This window comes from Rhodamnia argentea, chromosome 6 (genome assembly GCF_020921035.1).
Source record: "Rhodamnia argentea isolate NSW1041297 chromosome 6, ASM2092103v1, whole genome shotgun sequence".
Taxonomy (NCBI): Eukaryota; Viridiplantae; Streptophyta; class Magnoliopsida; order Myrtales; family Myrtaceae; genus Rhodamnia; species Rhodamnia argentea.
The window spans coordinates 29926015-29948746 of record NC_063155.1 but is presented as its reverse complement, the minus strand read 5'-3'; the positions used below and the strand labels follow the sequence as shown (position 1 = coordinate 29948746).

At 40.0% G+C, this 22732-nt stretch overlaps 3 protein-coding genes across 9 annotated transcripts; all 3 read right to left on the bottom strand.

Annotated features, from left to right (window-relative positions):
- Positions 1 to 497: 497 nt before the first annotated feature.
- LOC115752256 (protein ENHANCED DISEASE RESISTANCE 2-like) lies at positions 498 to 7999 on the bottom strand. 6 transcript variants are annotated; one of them, XM_048281518.1, is made up of 21 exons: positions 7742 to 7999; positions 6248 to 6322; positions 6087 to 6140; positions 5941 to 6006; positions 5805 to 5866; positions 5514 to 5644; positions 5399 to 5427; positions 5211 to 5308; positions 4941 to 5036; positions 4785 to 4849; positions 4622 to 4693; positions 4231 to 4377; positions 3844 to 4130; positions 3631 to 3691; positions 3307 to 3482; positions 2345 to 2446; positions 2183 to 2233; positions 1956 to 2099; positions 1512 to 1607; positions 1023 to 1124; positions 498 to 862 (listed from the first exon to the last, which is right to left on the bottom strand). In XM_048281518.1, exons 1-21 carry the CDS (start codon positions 7865 to 7867, stop codon positions 770 to 772), a joined length of 2133 nt encoding a protein of 710 aa, XP_048137475.1. In that variant the 5' UTR covers positions 7868 to 7999; the 3' UTR covers positions 498 to 769. The 6 variants fall into 6 exon arrangements, 5 of the variants coding, with proteins under 5 accessions (XP_048137475.1, XP_048137477.1, XP_048137478.1 ...); XM_048281520.1 differs by having other exon boundaries at positions 5399 to 5445; positions 6087 to 6156; positions 7742 to 7807; XM_048281521.1 differs by having other exon boundaries at positions 5399 to 5445; positions 5805 to 5856; positions 6087 to 6156; positions 7742 to 7807.
- A 1028-nt stretch (positions 8000 to 9027) lies between these two features.
- On the bottom strand, positions 9028 to 12095 carry LOC115752261 (UDP-xylose transporter 1). 2 transcript variants are annotated; one of them, XM_030690368.2, is made up of 9 exons: positions 11934 to 12095; positions 11786 to 11827; positions 11006 to 11174; positions 10714 to 10898; positions 10519 to 10586; positions 10298 to 10430; positions 9910 to 10071; positions 9445 to 9714; positions 9028 to 9257 (listed from the first exon to the last, which is right to left on the bottom strand). In XM_030690368.2, exons 3-9 carry the CDS (start codon positions 11124 to 11126, stop codon positions 9153 to 9155), a joined length of 1044 nt encoding a protein of 347 aa, XP_030546228.1. In that variant the 5' UTR covers positions 11127 to 11174; positions 11786 to 11827; positions 11934 to 12095; the 3' UTR covers positions 9028 to 9152. The 2 variants fall into 2 exon arrangements, with proteins under 2 accessions (XP_030546228.1, XP_030546227.1); XM_030690367.2 differs by having other exon boundaries at positions 11006 to 11139.
- Positions 12096 to 15454: 3359 nt separating this feature from the next.
- Positions 15455 to 21675, bottom strand: LOC115752260. Its single transcript, XM_030690366.2, has 15 exons — positions 21534 to 21675; positions 20263 to 20458; positions 20023 to 20134; positions 19848 to 19940; positions 18979 to 19083; positions 18733 to 18816; positions 18525 to 18640; positions 18200 to 18301; positions 17994 to 18107; positions 17816 to 17872; positions 17615 to 17681; positions 17452 to 17505; positions 16935 to 17009; positions 16239 to 16274; positions 15455 to 16088 (listed from the first exon to the last, which is right to left on the bottom strand). The coding sequence occupies exons 2-15, from the start codon at positions 20280 to 20282 to the stop codon at positions 15996 to 15998; spliced, it is 1128 nt and encodes a 375-aa protein (XP_030546226.1). The 5' UTR covers positions 20283 to 20458; positions 21534 to 21675; the 3' UTR covers positions 15455 to 15995.
- Between the last annotated feature and the right edge of the window lie 1057 nt (positions 21676 to 22732).

Below are 22732 nucleotides of genomic sequence, written 5' to 3'. Positions count from 1 at the left end.
GCCCATAATTATTTCAAACAAGGATCTCACCTCGTCGGACGGCCAAAATAAATGAATTTCAAAATAAGAAAATAAAACTAAATGAAATGTAACTCGCATGTTTCAAATAAAATTGCTATTTTTATTCTAGTTAAATGGATAAATTATAGATTCAAAGATGCTTTATGATTATCTCCTCCTTTTCAAATTTAAGATCGACTAAATAAGTCGAAAGAAATGAATATTTTCGAAGGAGAAAAATTAAATTATTTCAAGGTGCTTGACCTATTTTCCAACTCAATATATTTGAACATGCTCCCTCTCTTTTATCCATTTTTAAATTATACATTTCCACATCCTTTTCGATATCGGTTCTGAAATTCGAATATAATAAATGATGGAGAATTGAGAATAATAAACCACGAAACTATTGCTAATCGGTCGAGTATGGGGTATGTGGCACAATTATGACATGTGGTAATCACAGGAATTAAGTTGGGTGCCACGTGCCGAGCTTAAAAGTAAATATTCTCTCAATTTCGACTTTAACTGTACATAACAAATATACTATTCAAGGCAACCTTTAACGATACTCTTTATATTGTCGATTTTCTTTTGTTGTCTTTCTTGGTAGAATGCGAATTTGCCCCATTCAACGGGATTGAATTAACGAGTGTCCATCTATACTAAAATTACAAACTCTAACACTCCCCTTTTCTCTTCTGCAACTCTACAGAGCAAAGGCTTGTTATGCTGCCTGATGAGATACAGACAACAGGAGACAACCATATCACTGTTTGAGTAGAACCGATCTTGCTGCATCCAGATAGTTAAGCCGGCAAGTTCCCAGATGATACTCGGGCAGCTCGTCTTCCGTGTTAGCCTGATGAGAACAGACAATCCGTGCAACAGTGTGGTTCAGAAATAAAGTAAGAGGGACTGAAACGAATATGAAGTAACAGCTGGGGGAATAATTGCACACTGGACATCAAGACGGCCAAATGAAACTTCCGTAACAACTTAAACAAAATGAACACTTTTACCTGCACCAAGAATGCCATTTCGATGACCAGGCTGTTAAGGTAACCAAGTACCAGATTAACCACTCCCCTGGCAACTGTTGATGACCCAATGTTGATCCCAAGCTGTAATGCGTATTTAGGGTTAGCATGCTTTGATGTGTAACTTTTATACATGATGTCTCAACTTTGTGGTTTATTTTTTCAGTGTTTCAATGCAGTGAATGGGTTAACAACCGACAAGCCCTAGCACAAGCATTGTGATCATGTAATGTTACATGATCAATGAGGTAAATGCACAGATGGGATGAATCCAAGAAGAAATGATAAATGGCTAAGCGTACCACTCTTTGTGTTCCCTGGCAGAATGGTCAAGAGAACAACTGAATGCCAAGATGAAAATTCTTTGAAGACTATCAATACGAATGCACCATTTTATTCCAATACATATCTGATATTGTCATGCCAAGTTCAAGTAATCGAATCCACGAAGCTAAAATGCATTGGAGTTACCTCCAAGTAGTTACTCCCACGAAAATAATTCATTTGCAGTGCTTGGTCAATCAGACAGGCTTTCTTTCCTACACTCTGCTTAACTATCCAAGAACCCTGAAAATAAGGAAAAGAATTAACAAGGTTCATGGAACATACAAAAGAAGGTGGTCGTGCCACTAAACTAAATGTACACATCTGATTGAGCTAATCTGCATAGCATAGCACCAAATTGGAGGCAGATATTTTTCTGCCTAGTCGCGTTCTAGGATAGTCATCTAACTGAGGTGATACTGACCCTCAAGAAAACAAACGCAAGGTAAACTTGAGCAAATAAGTGAATTGTTGATGGCTACCTGTGCAGTACATGGGGTGGATAAACCATCTTGTCAGTTCAGTCAGTGAAAATCATGAAAGTATGCTGCTAGTTTCTTTAATATTAAAGCAATCATGAAGGACACGGACCTTTGAGATATAAGGTATAAGCTTGAACCTTGAATTTCTATGTGCATCATCCCCCTTGACAAAGCTCTCCAGTAGGGGTGCATCTTTCAGGGTAGTGCTCATCATGTAGTATAGTGCTAGGCTGTAGGTTGTTGATCCAGGTACCTGCTTCACAGGACATGAATCTTTATAACCGATAAGGGCAATGACATCAAGCTCAGTTAACATAGACGAGAGAAAATATTTGCCTGTATGTTTACAATAAATAAGAACTCTGCTCCACCATGGGCTGCATATTTCTGCATAACAAAGTCAGCATGATAAGAAAAAACATAAATGCCACCATGCTAAAACAAAGAAATGTGAATTTAGTGAAGAGGTTATATAAATATTTGGATTTAAGTTTGAACCTGAACAATACTCCCCGGCCTTCCTCCAAGATCATCTTCCCTTTTGTCAGATCTTAGCCAATCTGCAGCAACCATTTGCATCAAGGTTCCTTTGGCTTTAACCTTGAGGTCAGTTCAGAAGCAATAACATGAGAGAGAGAGAGAGAGAGAGAGAGAGAGAGAGTAAAATATGATGTATTTCTATCGGGAAATGACTCTACAAGAACACTTGGTCATATGAAAAAAAACTTCACCAGTAGGTACTTCCACCGAAGAGTTAACTGTCAATTCATTGATTTTGTTTTATGTGGATCCATTGCATGAAAAGAGTCCACAGAAGCCAACCAATAGTGGTCTTGTAAACAAGTGCCTAAGGTCTTATGGCAAAATAAAATACAAAAAGAAAAAGTGCCTTGGCCAACTATACATACCACTACAGTTTCAAAATGAACAGCTCACGATGATTTCACTCTTTGAGAATATCTTATCATGCACAATTACTCCTTTTACATTTCCAAAGTACATAAGTTCCCCTCAATATAGGCAAGTTTTTAGCATAGTCTCTGTTATGTAATGAGCACAGCGTAAACTATTTTTTTTGCCTAGTACTAAGCGTGGAAATATATAATTGGGGAGACAAATAGGGCATGGAAAGATTTGAACTCATGACCTCCTGCTGTGATATCATGTGAGATCAAGCTTTTAGAACAGTTGCCGGTGGTCCCACTAAAGCTCACAATCTCAACTAAAATCATCTCTGCCAACAGGTAGTGGCGGGAACCTTATTCAGTGGCTAGCAGAACTTCCTACAGAGGATCATGAGTTCAGATCCCTGACGTAGAAAGAGTCATCTGCCAGTAGACACCATTTTTGTCTCTGTTAACCCTTCAATGGGTCATATAGATGAATATATCAGGCAATGTATGAGTAAGTGCCATCCCAAGCTAGCGCTCTGGCTAATCTGTGCAGTGTATTGTACACACCTTCTGATGGTCCTTCAAATAATTCTTTCCACGGATTAAAAATGTAGAAGGGTCTGCTTCAGTCCAGCTGGAAGTCAACATGCAAGTCGGATCTTTAGGAAGAGTAGTTCCATAGCAACATGAGACAATGTCTTCTGTCACCATATCTTGTAAGTCAACATAGCCCCTCTTCTGAACTACAACATACAAAAGTCTCAACTGTCAGCACATCGAATTATATAGGTCTTGGTCCTCGTGAGATGGCCATTTAAAACAGAAAAGAGTGCAGCAAATGCGTAGGACAACTGTATAAGCCTGTAAGTGCTCCAAATTAATTCTGTTCACCTGCAAGGTCATGTAATTTTCTCACAAAACCAGCAGCAGTTGATAATCTCGGATGATGTCCCTGCAACGTGATGGCGGGATAGAAATCAGATGAGAAACTCAATACATAGAGAGCAAGAGGCCATGTGCCTAGATGTAAAACTAATGAGAACTCCATCTACTATCGGTTTATGATAAAATCACCCGGTCATACCCATTCTATGTTAGCTGTACCTGAGGGTAAATGTCTGGTGCAAAATCACGAGACCAACTGCTCTCTGATTGGTCATCTGATGGCTCCAGAACATCAAAGAACTCGTCAGCAGCATCGTTTAGGCTGAGAAGGCTAGCATGCTCTGAAGGCGCCTTACCTGATCCATCACTCATCTCTTCCACTGTCCTACCATCCTTTAACGATTCCATGGGTCTATCGTCATGAAACATAACATTTCTTGCCAGCTCTCCTGACGAAAAGTTTGAGGAAAAATTCCCTATTTTTGCTTGAAACAACTCTCTTAGTGCTGCGAAAAACAAAAGCTAGTTGCTTTTAGTAAACATTGGAAGGGTCCATAGTGGAGCAATCATATTAGATATAACTAATTATGCACAGATCAGATTCACCAGCAACTCTGCCAAGCATTTTGATTGTTATACACCGGCCTGAAGAAGTTCGTATGTAAGATTTCCAGTATTTCCAATCAATAGCAAGCATGTGTTTTACTATTGATTGTGCCCCTTGGTTCACTGGAGTAATGACATATCCTCCACCTGCAGACAGAAAAATTCCACTGTCAGAAATTGTGAGCTTCGCAGCACCTACGGTATGATCATGCAGGTTCACCACCCAAACAAGTAATTAGAGTCATGTTTGTACACAAAGATTCAGATGAACACGTTAATTGCACCATTGTTCCCCTGAGATTTTTTGGTCTAGGAGATGAAATATCAGGGCTGATATAGCAATGCAACGCAATAAGGTGCATACATTAAATTAGAGTCAAGCATACATTACTTTTTAGGCACACTCGGACAAAGCCTTTCTGCGGGGGGCACTTCTTGTGGAACACTGAATGATAGAGTATAACTGCAAAATAATAGGACAAAGATGTCACCTCACATTTTGCTGGATTCAGTAAAAGATCTAACCCGCAAGTAATATCCAATAGAGTGCATACCATATGTACCATCATCTTCTCTTCTCCAATATCGACGCAACAACAGATCTCTACATTTCAGTTCCCTGAATGTATGACACACAAATGAGAGAGCCACAAAAGCAAATTTTAAGCTGCCTTCTAGAAAATTTGAGATTGCAAAAATTTTCAACTAACCAAGGTAGCCAATCGCTATACAGCTGCTTGTGAATGATATCGGTGTGACCATCGAGATGCTCAACCACCCTTCCCTTATAGAAACAGAAGTCCCATCTGTATTGGAATTTCATAGACAAGGAAAATTTAGAACTGTGTAAAATCGGTGGAAGGCACAGCATTCTTCTTAATCTCCATATAAGCTCAATTCTAAGATCATATTAACAATGGTATTGACGCCTATAGGTGATCTCACTTGCAGATGGAAAATATCTAACAAAGAGGACCTACTCAGATCTTGAGGGACCAAGAGACATAAGTGTTTGAAAAATGGCTTCTGATGTGCCATCAACCACACCGACAGCCATTACTGCAGGATGGTCATCCCACTGCAGAGGAGAAAAAGTTGCAGGTTGCTTGCTCAGCAATCAATTAGTTCATTGAAACCAGCAAGTGAGAGAAAGGAACAGCTAACTAACTTTCCCATGAGAATCCCACTCTTTTGCTTCTTTAAAAAGCCGCAAACCTGCACAGATCTATGCCATAGGAAATAGAGCAAGCTAAATCAAGAGTATGCTAGGAAGTACTTATTACCATTCTGGAAACCAAAGATTGTCCATGGTGAAGGGGCAACAACATCTGATGCCACTAGATCTGTATGGTTGGATGTACCAAGAGTCCAGTCCACTGGAATAACATGACTTACTCTGTTGGAACCACTTAATCTACAGACATGAACGAATTATTAGTAGCCAAAATAAGAATAGGAGTATAATCTCAACATACAACATCAGCTATAGTTTGTCTTATCAACAGCATTCGAACAACAAAAACGTCAATAGTAAACCAAGTGCTTCTGTGTACATATCGTATAACTCTTCACACCTTAATGAGTGCCGGCTCATTTTTGAGCAGTTCAGAACACTAGCACCAGGATCTGGACCGCCCTAGAGAGAAAGTAAAGCATTAGTCTGTAGTCCAAATAAGGTATGCCTTGCCCAATAATGCAAGAACTTCGAACCTTAATAGCTGCTTCCTGGAAGGAATGAATCCATCTTGCTGCTTCTTCAGGACTATATGCTCCCAGCTATTTGGTATAGTACCTTAAGTTAAAAGATTAGAAATTTGAAGAAAATCTTTAAATGGCAGTCACATTTACTCTTGTACCTTGAGTTGGTCATTGTGATTTGACGTATTATAAAGTGTGAATATGAAGAACACCTGTTAGCACAAAGAGCTTTTCATAAGTACATTGAACTGCAGTTATTGGATAAAAACATTAGTTGATTGACTTCTAGTGGAAAGAAATAAATGAAAAAAGACCATACTTTTCTATGAATGCTTTCTCTTCCATTGTCCATGACTCGAATACAGGAATCAATCATCGCACTTCTCACAGGATCCTGAGATAAAAATGAAGCACATGATTAGGCGTCCTAAGAACAAGTGATACTTGCATATACGTATCGTTCCCATGTTCTACGAACCAATTACAGAGGTATGGAATGCTTATATTTTAAGACAGAATGTGATGTTATAGTTAGAGCTGGTCCCCTTAGAAAAAAAGAAAATGCGCAAGATAGTCTTAAGCACATCCTAGCACTGGGATTGAATCAACTGGCCCAGAAATGCTCCTCATATTAACCAGGTTCCTACCTCAATTAGAGGCACTGAAAACTATTGATTCCATGCCTAAATCAGATCAATATCCCGAAACTTCCCTCTATCAGATAGCTACACATACAATGTGAGTAAGTCCTCATGTCCCTTTCACATTAACATACATTGTAATGGACAAAACACTACCAAGACTTAAGAAATCATGCTCTCTGATAGCAGCAATTATTCAACCCGGTCAATCTAATTTTGAGCGAACCAAAGGCATCACATTTTAATCAAACCGAACAGGGCCCAGGAAAATGCGTTTATCCACTGCCAGCATCCAAAATTTCGGTGGTCTCTTTTAATTTTTTTTTTTTTTGGTAAACAGGATTTGAATATTCATTTAACATCAGAAGTGAAGTAACAACTGGAGACCAACTTCACATATTTCTCAGAGGATCTCTTGGGCAACACAGTAAAACTAGTGGGGCAATTTATCCAAACGATAGGCAAACAACTGAATTACCAAGATTGTTGTTAATCTATGTAAAACATCACATCAACTTTCTCATGCATGGAGTGGAAATTAGTACAGTACCAGCACATCACAATCAATTAGGTTGTGAGAACTGAGAACATGGCCCAAAGTCGGGCACATGCAGTGTACGTTCCATTACCGAATTGACCCTTAATGGATAAAGTACAAGCAAAGGGCGAGAACGACCAAATACAGTATCAAATCTAAAGAAACCAGTATATATCAATTGAACTAACGATTCACTATTTGACAGACACTAGCGATTTGAAAAACCGTACAGTGAAAAACCAAATCCCAGTTTGGCACCCGAATGTGTGGTGGAATAAGGACTAGACAGAGCCATTAGACATCAAATGCTACATTAAACAGGAAAAAACCATCTCCATTCGTCAATATCTCTGCACGTAGGGAGGTTGATCTCAGACAGGGAAACTACTGCCAAATGATCCCCCCTCAGAAGAGGGCCGGACGATAAGCTCGCTCTCACCTGTTTTCTCCACATTGAGACTTTAAAAAAGAATCGATAGAAACAAAGCAATCCATTAAGTCCGCTTGGCACATAAGTTCCTCGACTGTAAGCACCACCTTCGTCTCAGGTAAACAAGCCTTTAGAAGAACTTAAACACATGCAAGCTACACGGTACGAAGAAGAAGAAGAAGAAGAAGAAGAAGAAGAAGGGACCTCATCTATAGAAGAAGGAACCGATTTGAAGCACTTGAGACTGTGATCGTCGTGGACGAAGTAGCGCTTCCTGGAGAACTGAAGGCCGAGCCGATTGGAGCGGATCAGATACAACCAACCCTCCATTCGATCCGACCCCAGAGTCCGCTCCGATTTCTCGAACCAAACCACCACCCAGAAATCGTCCCGAAACTCCTCTTCCACTACAAGCGGTGCGTGCAGCGAACTCGTGAGCGGAAATCGAAGTGAGAGAAGGTTCCGAGAATCGAAAACTGCGCGCTCCCGTCCTCCATAGACGGTGGTTGATGATGGCGATGGCGACAGAATCGCAAGCGAAGAAGACGACAAATCCAAAATAAAGTTCCTCGCTTTCTTTCTGTTGAAGTTTAACTGATTTTGGTGCCTAATGTCGGACCAAGATTGGAAAGAGATTATATTTTTATTTTAATTATTTTTATTAAAAGTGTTGCCTCGTCGTACCGTATCATGAACCAAAGTAACAAATAACTGTTAACGGGGCCCACCATGGGGCCCACGCGATTAACGGCGGAGATGCGCTCGCTTGGTGTACATGTATTGATCAATATATTTTCAGATAACATGTTTTTTTTGTCGAAATTCAAATAACATGTTGAATCGGTGCCTCTAGTTCCTTTTTCCCCTCGAAGGTAGAATGTCAAGATTTAAACATAAATCACAGCCTAATAATTTAAAAAGAAATTAAATTGGCATTGAAATTTTCCCCAAGACGCGAAATTATCAATACATTGAATTTCAATTTGCATTATGTTAGGGATGGTCGGTTCTTTGTCTAGTCCGGTCTCACCTAGGAATCATGAACTAGACCAAATTGGTCCGATTCGATTTCCGGGTGATCTAATGAAATCGGGAGCAATACATACTTTAATTTTAACATATTAGTTATAATTATGTTCACATTTCAAAAAAATAAGTACGTAAGTAATTGGTTTCGGTTCGATTCCCTTGAAACCGAGAACCAGATCGAAAATCACAAATTTCAATTTTATGGAACCGAAAACTGATTCGGTGCTCTTGAGAACCGGATCGAACTCGGTTCGATCCGGTTCAAACGGATCTCGGTTCGGTCGATCCGTCTTACTCGTTCCTGGTGCACACTCCTATTTACTAACTACGGATCTTTCAAGTTTCAATAAAACTTCCTAAGATTGCCGACTTATTATCTAAGACAATATGCAAAATCGCAATCATCAACTACTAAAGTGCCATCGCATGAAATAGGCAGGAGAGCGACGACCCTGAAATGGGGGAAAGAATATTATTACACTTGATAAAAATCCATTTACACTCGAAATGAAGCCTTAGGAAGAGGAGAAAGAGAAAAAGGAACCCCACGAGTAATCCCAAAAAAATCCCAGCTTTCTGTTGAATCTCAGACAAAGGAGTCTCTACTTGATTTCTTGGCATCTTGACTTTCTTTGTCTTGATAGCCCAAGCTCTTCCCATCAAGAAGCGGTTCAGTAACCTTCTCTTTAATCTGAGAAAATACCCAAAAACACAAAGGGACGTATGAAAAAAGCCTACTCGCAAGACTATATACAGTAGAGGAGTCAAAGGGGTGGGTCGGGTCCGATATGATCCGATCCATATTGGCCCATTTAATCCGTTTTGACCCATATGCAGAACATGGTGGGGGAGGGAGAGAGAGAGAGAGAGAGAGGGACCTGAGGAATGGAGAGATCTGTTGACTGCTTCTTCTTGCTCTCTTGGGTGCAGAAGTAAGAGTATAAGCCCATCCCAAGCATGGCGACGAGAATGCCGATGATGTTCCTCTCGGTGAAAGGGTCGTGCAGCAACGTGTAGCCGAACCCCAGGACCAGGCATGTCTTGAGGTGGCCCAGCACTTGGTAAGTCACAGGGGATGTCTTCCCAATCACCAAGAATGTGCTGAAGTTCACTGACACTGCTATCAGGCAGGAAAGAATGATGAAACCCTGCAACAAGTCCATTCACGGTGCGATCACATGATGATTTTTGCTCGATTCTCACCAGAAAAGGGTCCGTATAATGGAAAGTGGAATGGATGTGTCCCTTTCCAAGACTATCAGGATTGCGTGATCATTTAGTTTTGAGTGAACCGTGAAGAACCGAGAAGAGTAGATGAAAAGTGGAATGGATGTGTTACTTACCAAGACTATGGGAGAGTACTTATAAGCAAAGACATTTTGCTTGGTGAGGCATTGATCCACCAGAGGGCCTGAGACAAAGAGAATGCCTGCTTGGAAAGGTGCTGACTGGTACAGCAGCTGCGTGGAGGAGACATTGAGCTTCTTCTGTATGGTGTTTGTCAACTGAAGAGAGGACAATTGCGAAGGGTCAAACTTCATATCCATCTCCATAAGAGAAAAGATGTTTTGCGAAAAGAGTTGTGCTTATGTATGCCCCTTTGGAGTTTTTGCAAGAAGAGCATCCAAATCAATCCACATTTGTTTAGTACAAGACATCACTGACTATACTTTTATGAATTCAGGTGCACCTTGTTGGAAAGAGAAAAATTTCTGGAAAGAGGAAGCATACAATTTGGCCGACGCAGGTTGTGACGATGGCCAGAGCAGAGAGCACTGTCCCCACAAAATTGAGTTGGAGATCCGTGATGGAGGCGAAGCCAACCCCAGCAATCAAGACAAATAGAGAGAATTTTATTTTCCGGCTGCAAGAACAGAAAAAAGTTGTCTCAGAAAATGGCTAGAAGAAAAAAGGAAACCATGTTCAAGCAACTGGATCACAGGGTATGTTACCTGAACTGCTTATTAAGGAAGAGAGTTTCCAGGAGTACAGTGAATGGTATGATTGCCAGTTTTGTCATCTGCCCAAAACAAGAAGCTAGAAGAAGTTAATGAGGAGGCAAATTCAGTGTAAAGCTTATTAACTGAGATTGTACGAGCGTTCTCAATTGTAGATGCTTCTACTAGTAAACAATGGGGTATAGGAACCTGGTAGAATCCGACGGAGTTGAAACCAAGACTCAAGTTCAAAAGGCCAATCGAAACTCCATTCAGAATGCCAAATAGCATCACGGTCTTCAAGTCGATCGCCTTTGTTTCGAAGAAGTTCAAACGTTGAGCCACATGCAGCGTACAAAATGTTACCATCAGGTGCCAACTGGTGAGAGTTGTGGCTGCATTCATCCAGACCAAAAGGAGAGAATTTTACCTCGTGCTCATGCTTGAAAACTAAGAAAAAATCCGACCATCAGAATCTACGCAAAACAAGAGCTTCATTTACCAAAAGGGAAGCCAAGATTGCTCATTAGAGCCTTGTTGCAGATGACAATGGACACAGATGATGCCACTGAGAGAAACAGAGCACCAATCACACCCAACTGGAAGCCTGTCATCTCCCCCATGCTGCAATGTTTTCTGACAGACAAACCAAGGTTGACACACAAAAATCTCTTTCAAAATGAAACTTATCTCAGCGGACTAATCACATAATGCATAGCTGGTGAACCTTTTTAAATGTCTCCTGGGGGTTGGGACTGAGAAAAGACAATATTCTAGTATCTTGAAAGTCAGAAGTTTTCTGCTGGCCGAATACAAATAAAGATGAGAAGGTTAACAAGTCAAAAAAATCATTTGATAATGTCGCGCTCGTGGTTCATTCGTTCTGCTAACATTCTGCTAACAACCATTGATCAGCTTAGCAGGATAACTTCATTGTTTTCTAGGTGACCATGCGAATCTCATGCATTTCTACAGGAGTAAGGTTTAAACAAATCTCAGAATATGTTTCTTGAATGGGTGGTTTTGGCTGTATTGTCTTAGAGAATGTCATGTCATTCCAACCATTTTTTTCAGCCACAACACATTGGTTCCTGTTAGTTTTACGAATTGAGAAATGAAATCATAACCCCAAAAAACCGAATTCCTGATAAACTGGAGTAATTCGACCTTACTCCAGTAGCCAAAACATTGCACGTTATGTTAGAAAATTCATTGAACATGAAACAGCAAAAAGAAAGGACAGAACAGAACAGAACGGAACAGAACAGAACAGAAAAAGTACCTTGGAGAAACTAATGGATCTTTGGAGGGTGTTATCCAAAACCTGAGAGAATCAGAGTTAAGACATTGATAAGGAGGAAGGCAGATGATTGAGTCTGTACTAGAACATTCAAACTCAAATGTCACAAAACTGCATGCTTAGTGCTTACCAAGGAAAACCGAAGAGGCAAAAAACTAGGATGTTGAGGAGATAGCAGTAGCTCCTAGAGCTTCAAACTCAAATCACTGCTCAAGCACCAAATCAGCACTTTTTTGAAGCCAACCCTTAGAGAGAGAGAGAGAGAGAGAGAGAGAGAGAGGGATTGGCTTGAATGAAAAGAGCATTGAAAGGCATGTATATAAGAGACTATTACCAAGAGAGGTTGGTGATGATAGGAGAAGGGTGTTAAACTGTTAGGCAATGGCTCATCACTTTCACAAGTTAAACGTTGACGGCAACTTCAAGCAAGGACTACGCGTCCATGGTCGATATCTCTCTCTAGTAGACTCTCTAGTAAATGAGGTGAGAGTTCTGCTTCATATGACGCAGCCACTCTTCTCTCTCATCTGGGTTTTACCTCCAATTTGCCATGGTGCTGGATTGTATCTCGGTTCGATTTTAACCCATGGAATCAAGGTCACTCGCTCTCTGTCTGGACTGGTCAAAATGGCAGATTCCATGGGAATAACAGCTTGCATTGTAGAAAAGATGTCAAATCGAAAGTCAAGTCGACGGTACACCAACGAGACTTTCCCATAGTTATATGCTTCTTTTTTTCAGCAACAAGGGCAAAATCTATAGGAGAATGTGTGCTATTGGCAATCTCCTACTCATGTATTCGTCATATTTTGGTTAACACTAGGAGTTTGAGGGCAAAAAGTTCTGTGGTCAATTTCGGCACGGATCAAACCCTTCACATTTCCAAAACTCAAGGAGACAACAGCGAGGAGAACCCTCTTCTTACTACTTGCGCAAAAGTTTACGCTCGGACATCATGTTAAGCTACGTCGGACACATTTCTCACAAACCGATGCGTGTTCGGAAGGCGTAGGTGCAATCGTTTCGAAGAAATCAAACTGACCATGTTTTCTGTCATGTAGCAAAATGAGGCAACCGGGCTGTCCGTATCAAAATTAGGTGCATAGGCAGTGTGAATGTCGTTTTCCCTGTGGAAGGGTATTCAAAATTAAAGCATGAACCGATTTTAGTTTTGACAAATTATTCATTGACAGCTGAGACGTCCTGAACTGGCCGTTGCTAAACATTGAACAAATCTTGGTAGACAAGACAGGAAGGTGAAATGTACATCTCGCCATGGGAGGCCTGAGAATCTGCAAAAGCAAGCAAAGGGCTCTCTCTCTCTCTCTCCAACCAGACTGAACTAATGTTGGGTGAAGAACCTTCTGTTCCACTTCAGCAGAAACCCTACAACAAAGGCCTTTTTGTTTTTATTGTTTTCTTTAGTTAATATCATGAAACTACTCTAAATTAGTATATCTGTGATAAATCTACTCGAAACAAATTTTTTTGATCACTGAAAACCTCAAACTAGTACACATGCGGCAAATTTACGCTAGCTAGTTTTTTAACAGCAAAAAAAATCCTAAATTAATATACCTGTGACAATTTTTCCCTTCATTTGTTTTCGTTAAATTATGTTAATACCATGAAAACTTTTAAATTAGTGCACATGCGATATACTAGTCAGCTTCCACGAGTCATCTAATTCGGCACTTTAATGGCCAAAATTTAACCGAAGCAAATGGGAGGAAAAAAAATTTAGCTTGAGGTTTTTAGCGGTAAAAAAAATTAATTTGGAACTGAATTTATTATGCGTGTACTGATTTAAGATTTTTTTTCGTAATATTAACCCTTGCTTTTTTTTTTTTCGATTTAGGTCTCCATCGGCCACTATTACCAAACACAACAGGGAGCACAAAAGTTTCAATGGCCCTTCATTTGTTGCCAATTGACAGAAGAAATGTCAATGTCCCGATCAACGTTGGATAGATGACGTCAGGAATCTTGGCATACATAATGAAGAACGAAATATTACAGAACGATACGCTAATTGCTGTCTCCGACCTACTGTTGCACAGGACCCATCGCAGAGGAATGAATTCAAAACTCAAGAAACTCTGATTAAAGAATTCCCATACCGTTCGTTGTCGTCATTGTTGTTGTTGTTGTTGTTTTTTTTTTTTTTTTTTTGGGGTCGAATCCCATATGAAAATGTGTATTTCTGCACTTATTAACTCCTAACGGCTGGCTTACCAAAAAGAAAGCCAAAAAAAAAGCAGAAACGAGGACTATCAAACAAAAGAGAAAAATGGAATTTCGATTCCCCAAGGGAAGGGAACTGTTCGGTGGAAATTGGCAAATGCAAAACCAAACCTTGCGCGTAAAAATGAGCTGTTGGGAATATTTTCCGTCCATGGGGGTTTGTTTTTCTTTCATTTTAATTTTTTTTTTAGCTTTTCAATTTTTAATCTAATTTATTTTTCTGACAAAAAAAAAACATCTAATTCAGTTTTTATTTTATTTTATTTTTTGAATATTTCTTGAAATTTCGACTCAAAAAAAATATTTCTTGAAAGAAAAGTAAAAAATAATTAAAAATTCGAAACGATTTTTATATATTATTAAAATTTATCAATGTCGGTATCGCTCGTGCCACGTAAGACGGCCAGTATTCATGTCAATGATTTTCAGCCAAGATTGACAAAAAGTTAAAAGGTTTAGGACTCAACTGGAAAAATTAAAAAGTTTAGTACTGAATTGGTAAAAATGCAACATGTTTAGGATTTTTTGGATAATTTTTCCTACCATTATCCATAAGATGCCACCCGCTAGCTTTTGCAGAAAACCTAATTTTGAAATTGTTGTGAGCTATTAGTCACTAGACATTCAGCCTAGTCATAAGGGAATGGGTCGCGGCTCTAGTATCACAGGTGCTTTGACTCCCGCCCTCTGTTTGCGAGAGAGAGGATAGTTAGGAATAAGACAGAAAAAAAAAATGATGTCTATGGTATCATTACCATTCCAAAGGAACTGGAGTTACATCTCTTTTCTATTCCCATTCAAGAGAAATTTCCATTCAAGAGAATGAAAGGAACTGGAGTTACATCTCTTTTCTATTTTCATTCAAGAGAATGAAGTACTTCGAATATAAAGTATGAAAATGTGTCTATTAACTATTAACTTCTCCACCCAAACCTACCTCTCTCTTTTATGCAAAGACCAGGAAATTGGAACTCCGATCAAAGAACGTATGGTTCATGGGTTCCTATCCTTATATGCCCCGAACGACACGCATGCTACAATGACTGGAACAAAGGATTAACGCTCCACGTGGCTCGAGGGAATATGGATCAGCTCCATCCAAGCACGAATAATTTAGCTTAAGAGAATATTCCTCGAAAGAAGTTTTTTATGAGATCCCTATCTACCAATATTGTAAACCTGACTTATTATACTTTCGACTATGAAAGAAAAGATGCTGCTACCTTGTTAGTATTCCGAGTCACCAAAAAAAAGAAAGAAACTCATAACAGCAACCCTTGGAGGAATGTTTTCATGCGGTGGCAATGGTGATGCAATAGTAGCAATACGGCCTGAAGCTCGGTTCTCAAGGGAAACAAAGAAGCTATTCCTAAAGATGTTCCAATCTATCTGCTTGAACGTCATATATTGATGAAACCCACGTGCGGAGGGACCAATGGATTGAATATTAGTCAATATTCATGCCAATTCAACCAAATACAAAGATACAACAGGGACTTTAGCAGACAGAGCTTGCTTCACATTCCCCAGGCTGAATCCTACGCTATTGCCACAAAGGATGGAAGATGAAGAACACTACCTAGCCATCCAAAGACTACCCAGGTTATACAATACAAGATATCTCAAGTACAAAATCCCCCCAACTCTTCTTTTTGACAAAAACATAAAGGCCCCTTTGATTGATAAATAAGAGATATGGCAACACAAAAAAAAGCTGGGGCCTTGCTAATTCAGTACTTCTTTTCCCCCTTGTTGGCAACAAGAGAGGCGAAGTACTGCTCTACTTAGTGCTGTCTGTACAAAATCAAAATGCAGCTCTCAAAAGTGCGACCACATTGGTTCACGAAAAACCACATGGCTTTGTGAAACTCTTCAGCTCTGATGTGTGGTCGTAAGACATGTACACAATTCCCTTCCGGAAAGGACAAACATAGTGGGAGTGCCAAAATCAGTTCTTCTCAGTCTGAGCTAAATATGCCTTGTCTGCATCTGCGAGGCGATTCTGGAACAAGGCCCACTCGTTTCTGCATCTTGCTCTGACCTGAAAGAGGTAAAGAAGTGGCAACAAATGAGCAGCCAGACATCAAAATTTGTTTATTTAAGCGCTTCCTCGGGACTGGTCGAATGAGCAAATAAGATAAATAACTGCAGGACATGAGAAGATGAACGGCAATACTAAAAAGATACGTACTCCTTCCCATGGAGCTTTCCCTTTCTCTGACTGCCCCTGCAATTTGACAAAGTAATGAATCAGCCTATCAGGGTTTTAAGAAGAAAATTATGTGGACCGATTTAGAGTAGATATTTCATAATAGAGGGAATAGGAAATATGAATCAACGAGAAAACAGTTTAGAAGAAGAGCAAGTCCCAATCCCACCACATAATCTTCACATAAAATTATAGTAAAAGCAGTTACGAAGCAGATTGGTAGTTATTTAGAGGGCCATTACATGACCAACCTGACACTAACATGGCCTGTGGACTCCAAGGTACCATTGCCCAAAAGGTCATAAGAAAGTTAAAAGAATCGACAATTCACGAAGTCTAGAAGCTAAAAGTGAAAAAACACCACCTCGCGTTATGTCCATCATGTATGGAAGGAGGATATCCACAGTACAAATATGTAAGACAGCATCAGGAAGTTGATATCAAAGAAGCATTAAGTCAAACGTTATTGTCAATCATCGTGGTTTCAGATGTCATTTCTTACATCAAGAATCTGTTTTTCAAGAAAGCACTCGCATGCAAGTATTGCTAGAGCCTCTTTCAAAAGAATGCATGAAAACAGACGTTTTAATGGTCCACTGGACATCAATCTTCTTTAGGCATTGTGCAGAGAGTGCAGTAAATGAAACCACAGCCACAATAAGTTGATGGACTACTTACCTGACTGCCCAAGGAAGGAATTACTTGGTGAACAATCCATTGAGAATCAACAACACCGATCTTCTCATGAGCAGGCTGCAGAAACAAAAAGGACTTTTATGAATCACTACAAGCACACGGAGAGGACAAAAAAGATGAGTATGAATGGGAAAAAGCAGGTTAGCTTTCCATGGACCACGTCACTCTCAATGGCCACATAGGGATAGAGAGCACATTGGAAGAGGTTTGTTAAAACAGTTGGCTGTACTCGCTCACAATTAAGAACTCTGAAAACTATTTCATAAGCTGTTTGAGCCATTCTTTTTCAATGACATCACTCTTCCCAAAGCACCACTATGATACTTCAAATTGTTTCAGCTAGTTTGTCCAAACAACAACCCCCTGCCCTCTGCTCCTTCCCCCCCTCCCCCCCGCCCCCCCGCCCCGCGGGCGGGTCTGCGGTTCTCTTCTTTCACCAACAAAAGGCGCCAGCAATGAATAACAAAAGCATAATCTATGAGAGCCAGCGATTACAGACCTCTACACATCGTCTGAGAGCGAAGTCCAATCCCCATCCATGCACCAAGTCATTCTAAAAGCATGTGTTAAGAACATTTGATCAGCATATGCTTAACCATATACGATAAATGCATGTCTAATTATCCATGACATTAGCCCATCATCTTAGACAGAGCAGCAACCTGAATCATATGCCATACACAGCGCCAAGCTTCTCTTGAAAAGACTGGAGCCATAATTTCCACAAACCTATAGCAGAAGCACTAAACATGAGGACTGAGAAAACAAATTTGAAAACTTGAACTGCTTCCATTCCCTCATGACTATGAAGAAGTCATGAAACGAACTATACATGCAATCCCACAAAAACGATAGGGATTTACGCTGCACATGGAGGCAAATGTGGGTCACTACACCAGCCTGGTTTCTCTTCTGTATCCCTATTCATCAAGACAAATGAAAAAGAGAAAAACGTAAATGCACTTGGACTATTGAACAACAGTGCAGATAGATACAGAAACAAGTATGCCCATGCGCAGGGGGGTAAGAGAGAGAGAGTACTTGTGCACTTCTCTGTCACCTCTCCTCTTTGTCATCTGCCATGTCAGTCCATTATTGGGCTCGAGACCTGGTTGAGATATCTCCAAACCATGTTTCTTGACCAACTGAATGTACCTGGTAAATTGAATGTAACAAGTATATAAGAACCTATCATTGAATTCGACATGATAATTCGAAATAGCTTGTGATAATTTTAAATAGCTTACTTATCCCCATTAAAATGTTCAACTCCAAGATCTTCATCCCAGATGAAAATATATTCATAAGCTGCAACAACATCTGGATGCAAAAACCTTTTTGCATACCACCTGAAGATATAGCTTAGACATGTGAAAACAAGTGATTGCAAGGGTATTCTAACTGAATGCTAGCGTATATTTAGCTAGCTTTAGGGAGAAAAAAAAAATGTATAGTTAGCTAGAAGTTGAAGATAACTGGTCTGTTAATGTAGGAGACTATCTACTTTCTAGTACTAACTTAAGAGGTGATGCTGCAGGGAAATGAGAGCTACACAAGTTGTTCTCAACTTACCATTTGGTTTGCTTCCTCACGCTGATATGAATTGCATCCTTTGACCACTCGAACTGGTCCCATTCACTTGCCCGACCATCATAATGAAAAAGCAGAATTTGGAAGTCCTCTGAGAACTGCAAAACCAATAAAAGATATGGTATCTCAGAACAATTTAAAAATGAGATGACTACATGAAGATCTATAGTTTAAAGTGAGATCTTAGAACCTTTCTAATTGATGCATCAATGTTATGCTTCTGATCGAAACCCACTGTAAATGTAACCAAGTATTTTGGTTTCTTCTTCAGGTCCTGCAGATAAAACATACGTCCTTAGGTATGTATATTAAAAGTTTATCAGGTTGACTTGATACCAAAGGCAAAGACCCCATATCTCCCAAAGACGTATTATCCATTGGTACATGATACGCATAAATAATGAGCAAAACTCGAACGACAAAATAAAACTCATACCTCGCTAGGTTCACCCCATAATCTGCGCAAATAGAAATCAGTTTCTGATACAATAATATTTGGTGGCAAAGACTCTGCACCACGAGGATTTGTCGGAACATATATCTGGAAACAAAAAAGAATGATCAAAGTCCATGTCCATGACCATATGTTCCAGCAAAAGAGAAGCCCTTCACCATATAATTCTGATTAGGCATCCCGCTTTGCACTACATAGCACGAAGTGCGGATGCCACATAACAGCCAAATAGAATGCAACTGATTGCCGACAACGTTAAGCTCTAATGCATATTTCAAACTTTTATTTGCATATACGTGTTCATGGGCATCGATTTAATTAAGGAAGGTTTTTCACATATAATTTTCCTGCCTCACATGCAAGATTAGTATCAACGAAAAATGAAGACCCAACTGATTTACAAGTGTCATGAGCTTAATCCAGTATCTGTTCCCAAAATATTTGTGCAGAGGTGAGGCTCACTTTCAAGCTATTAAGCTTCGATGCTAGTCATGAATAAAAGGAGTGAAAGAAGAAGCTACCTCAATATGACTGGAAAGAAGCACATTGAATGGGAAACATGAGGGTGAGGAAAAAAAAAAAAAACTACCCCGTTACAACTACTTCAGAGAGCATGCACCGAAAATGACCAGAATTTTCTGGTTATGAACTGAGAACCACGGCATCTTAGAAATAACAGGTGAAATAACAGGTGAACAAAGACCAAACAAACCAATCAAAACCTCTTATAAAACAAGATGTATTTGCACTTAGGTGAAGCAATCACTAATGACTCCTCTTCCCAGTATCAGACACGCAACAATCCATGACAATGGAAGAAAGACAAAATCAGAAGAAAAAAGGCATCGTACCTTGGGGACTAAATTATCAGAGGATTTGCTGATGGGTCTACTTTCATCACTGATCAGATCAAGAGATGATATAATACTTGAACGGAAGTTAATCTGCAAGTTTAAATGCAAGTCAAACAACTGATGGTAAGCAGCAAGCAATGTGAACCTAGTTTAACAGCACAAAAGCATATACCTTTGTCAGAGAAACAGATGGAAAAGAAATGCCTATGAAGAACCCAAATGCAACGCCCAAGACAGTTGCAATGATAATTCTGGCCCTGTCATTTGATTTCTTTAGAACTCCACTGCAGACCAAATGAGGGTAGCTTAGGCAATTTCAAAGCTTGAACATCATATCGAAATGAGAAAGGCTTAAAATATTCAAAGCTGATATGTCAAGAAAATCAGCTAAAATATAGCATGTGGAACGAACCTGCGGTGCATTATCCCCATCCTGATGTATGCTCGACTCTCACATTACCAGGTCAAGAATAAAATGAGGACCTCAACTACTTCAATGAATTTTGAAGAGAATATCTACACAAAAATACAACAGTTCTTCCGAGGTGTCCGCCTCTTGTAGAAAAGGTGCTTCAAGCTTCAAAAACCGATGACAATACACGCAGTCCCTTCATTTTAAAGAAATGATCATTAACAATGATCATTAAAGAAAGTCCATATAGTAGAACAATATAACAACACAACAATAGCAGGAATAGTTTGAGTTTAGATTATACATCATGAAGCAACGGGAAAAAGAATGCTTCTAGTTCAGTCCTCGATCGCTAGGAACTTTGGGAAACTCAGAAGAAATATCTACGCATAGTCATTTAGTAGGCAAAGGGCCAGAACCAATTCATTTCACAGCCAGATAATCCCCCGTTGTCCCAAATTAATCCACGAGTTCTCAGGTTGGTCATTACTCTCTTCTCCCTTGTTGAGTTTTTTAATATGATTGAATCCATTAAATGAATGGTAATCTTAACTTAGAAACAAGTCTATTCATCCACAAAAGTAAGAATCATAGTCAACATATATTTTGAATATGTGTATATAAGCTGCTGGTAGATCTTACTGCTCTAGGAACAGTTCTAGGTATGCTCAGGCTCTTAACATTCAAGCGGAAGGGCAGACTGAACTACTCTAAATTCAAGCTATTTTGTCCTCTTAATGTTAGAAGGAAGAGCATGTCTATATCCTTTCACATTAAACGAGCCAAATGACAACCTAGACCGCTCCATGTTCTCCGATTCAAACGCCCAACCAGAAAAGTTCGAGCCCATCGGAAGCAACCGAACCCCGATTTCCCAGGCTCCAACCTCCTCGGACGCTCGGGCCGAAGAGATACCGCCTATATGCTATTCATTTCACTTCAGCGAACTATCGCGCTCGTAAACTGCCAATCCGAAGGCAAATTAAACCACCGCCAAACGTTGGAGGAGAACACACACGCACAAAAAAAAAAAAAAAGACGAACGATCGGGCACAGATCATCGATGAACCGAGCTTAAATTGCAAACGGCGCCTTCCGTTCCAAAAGATCCTCCATCATTATGAGGCGGCAATTGAATCGGACCAACACGCCACGGCCGTCCGCGGAACGCATTCAAGGAGCAATTTCCGAGGAGAGCTGATTCGCGACGTTATTCAAACCGACCGCTAATCGCGAAAACCATAGGCGAACACAGAAGAACCGACGCATACCTGCTTTGAGATCTTCCGGGAGAGAGAGAGAGAGAGAGAGAGAGAACGAGTTTTGTTTGCTACCACCTGATTCTGAAAACAGAAAGGAGGAAGAAGAAAATGGCTTCACAATATCGCGTGACCATATTGCCCCCGCTCTGGTTTTTTGAATTCCCGATCAGGAGGAGAGAGTCTCCATCGTGTGTTCCGCTAGAGTCCGCCATCTGGTGCGCACAGGCCAACGGAAAGGTGCCACGTGTAGGACGAATGTCTCGTCCATTTTCGCGGGCCCGCGTCGCCTGGGACAACAAATTCTACCTGGAAAGCTCGTGCCACACGGCGTGTCACGTTGGTGTTGCTCTCCTCGGTCAATGACCAATCGTGAGATGCCACGACGGTCAGGAGTTCGGTGACAGCCATTACAGGTATTTTTGGTTGGCCTTTTGTCCAGCGACTTTGTATTATGCGAAGGATTTTCATGACAAGCAGTTTGGTAAGGTCTTGCGGTTTCTCCCTTTAAAGCAATGTTTTTTCATTAGAATTTATTTATCCCAAGAAAAATAAATAATTTTAAAAAATATTATTTTAAAATTGATCATTTATATCACTTATAAAAATAAATATACGAAAGATATTTTTATCATCCATGAAAATATCCAAACTTCAATTGTTGCAAGTAATAAAAATATTTTTCATTGACTAATTATTTCAAACGAATCAAGCGATCGTGTTCAGAAAAATATTTTTCGAATTGTTCATTATTTGCAAAACAAATAGAGCCTTTAATAAAGAGAAGAACATGAGCTCGGTGACGGATCGAGAGATCATGCGACCCAGGAAGAGCCAAATTTGGAGACCACGTGACCTCCGCCAAGGTCCTACGATCGCAGGTGATGAGCTACCAATGTCACGCTATCCCGGGCAAGCCGACACTAAAGCACATGACTTTAAGTGCACTAGATTTGGAAACCGGGTGACCTCGAGCAAGATTGCGCGACCCCAATTGATAAGCTATCGACGTTGCGCTGCTCTAATGTTGAGTCAACAGTTACATTCCGCTAACCTTAATAGAGTTAATAATCTAGACTAAATTAAGCGATAAGTGAAAATAACCCATCCCAAAATCCCCATTATCTTGAGTAACTTTGTCGGAGTGACTTGCCAACTTTTCTTTAATTTTGACCAGAAATTTTTTTTCTTTAATTTGAATGATATACTAA

Bases quoted from the DNA above. Each gene is read 5' to 3' on its own strand.
- LOC115752256 (XM_048281518.1), bottom strand. From the start codon at position 7,867: ATGGAGGGTTGGTTGTATCTGATCCGCTCCAATCGGCTCGGCCTTCAG. The intron at 5,428-5,513 runs GTAATAAGTACT...GGCTTTTTAAAG, and splicing joins AATCTTTGGTTTCCAGAATG to AAGCAAAAGAGTGGGATTCT. The intron at 1,608-1,955 runs GTCCGTGTCCTT...CCTTATTTTCAG, and splicing joins TTATACCTTATATCTCAAAG to GGTTCTTGGATAGTTAAGCA.
- LOC115752261 (XM_030690368.2), bottom strand. From the start codon at position 11,126: ATGGGGGAGATGACAGGCTTCCAGTTGGGTGTGATTGGTGCTCTGTTT. The intron at 10,899-11,005 runs GTAAATGAAGCT...GGATGAATGCAG, and splicing joins CAATCTTGGCTTCCCTTTTG to CCACAACTCTCACCAGTTGG. The intron at 10,587-10,713 runs GTTCCTATACCC...TGTTTTGGGCAG, and splicing joins ACTCCGTCGGATTCTACCAG to ATGACAAAACTGGCAATCAT.
- LOC115752260 (XM_030690366.2), bottom strand. From the start codon at position 20,282: ATGGGGATAATGCACCGCAG. The intron at 18,641-18,732 runs GTTCTAAGATCT...TTGGTTTTGCAG, and splicing joins TTGATGCATCAATTAGAAAG to TTCTCAGAGGACTTCCAAAT. The intron at 18,108-18,199 runs GTAAGCTATTTA...TCAATTTACCAG, and splicing joins GAACATTTTAATGGGGATAA to GTACATTCAGTTGGTCAAGA.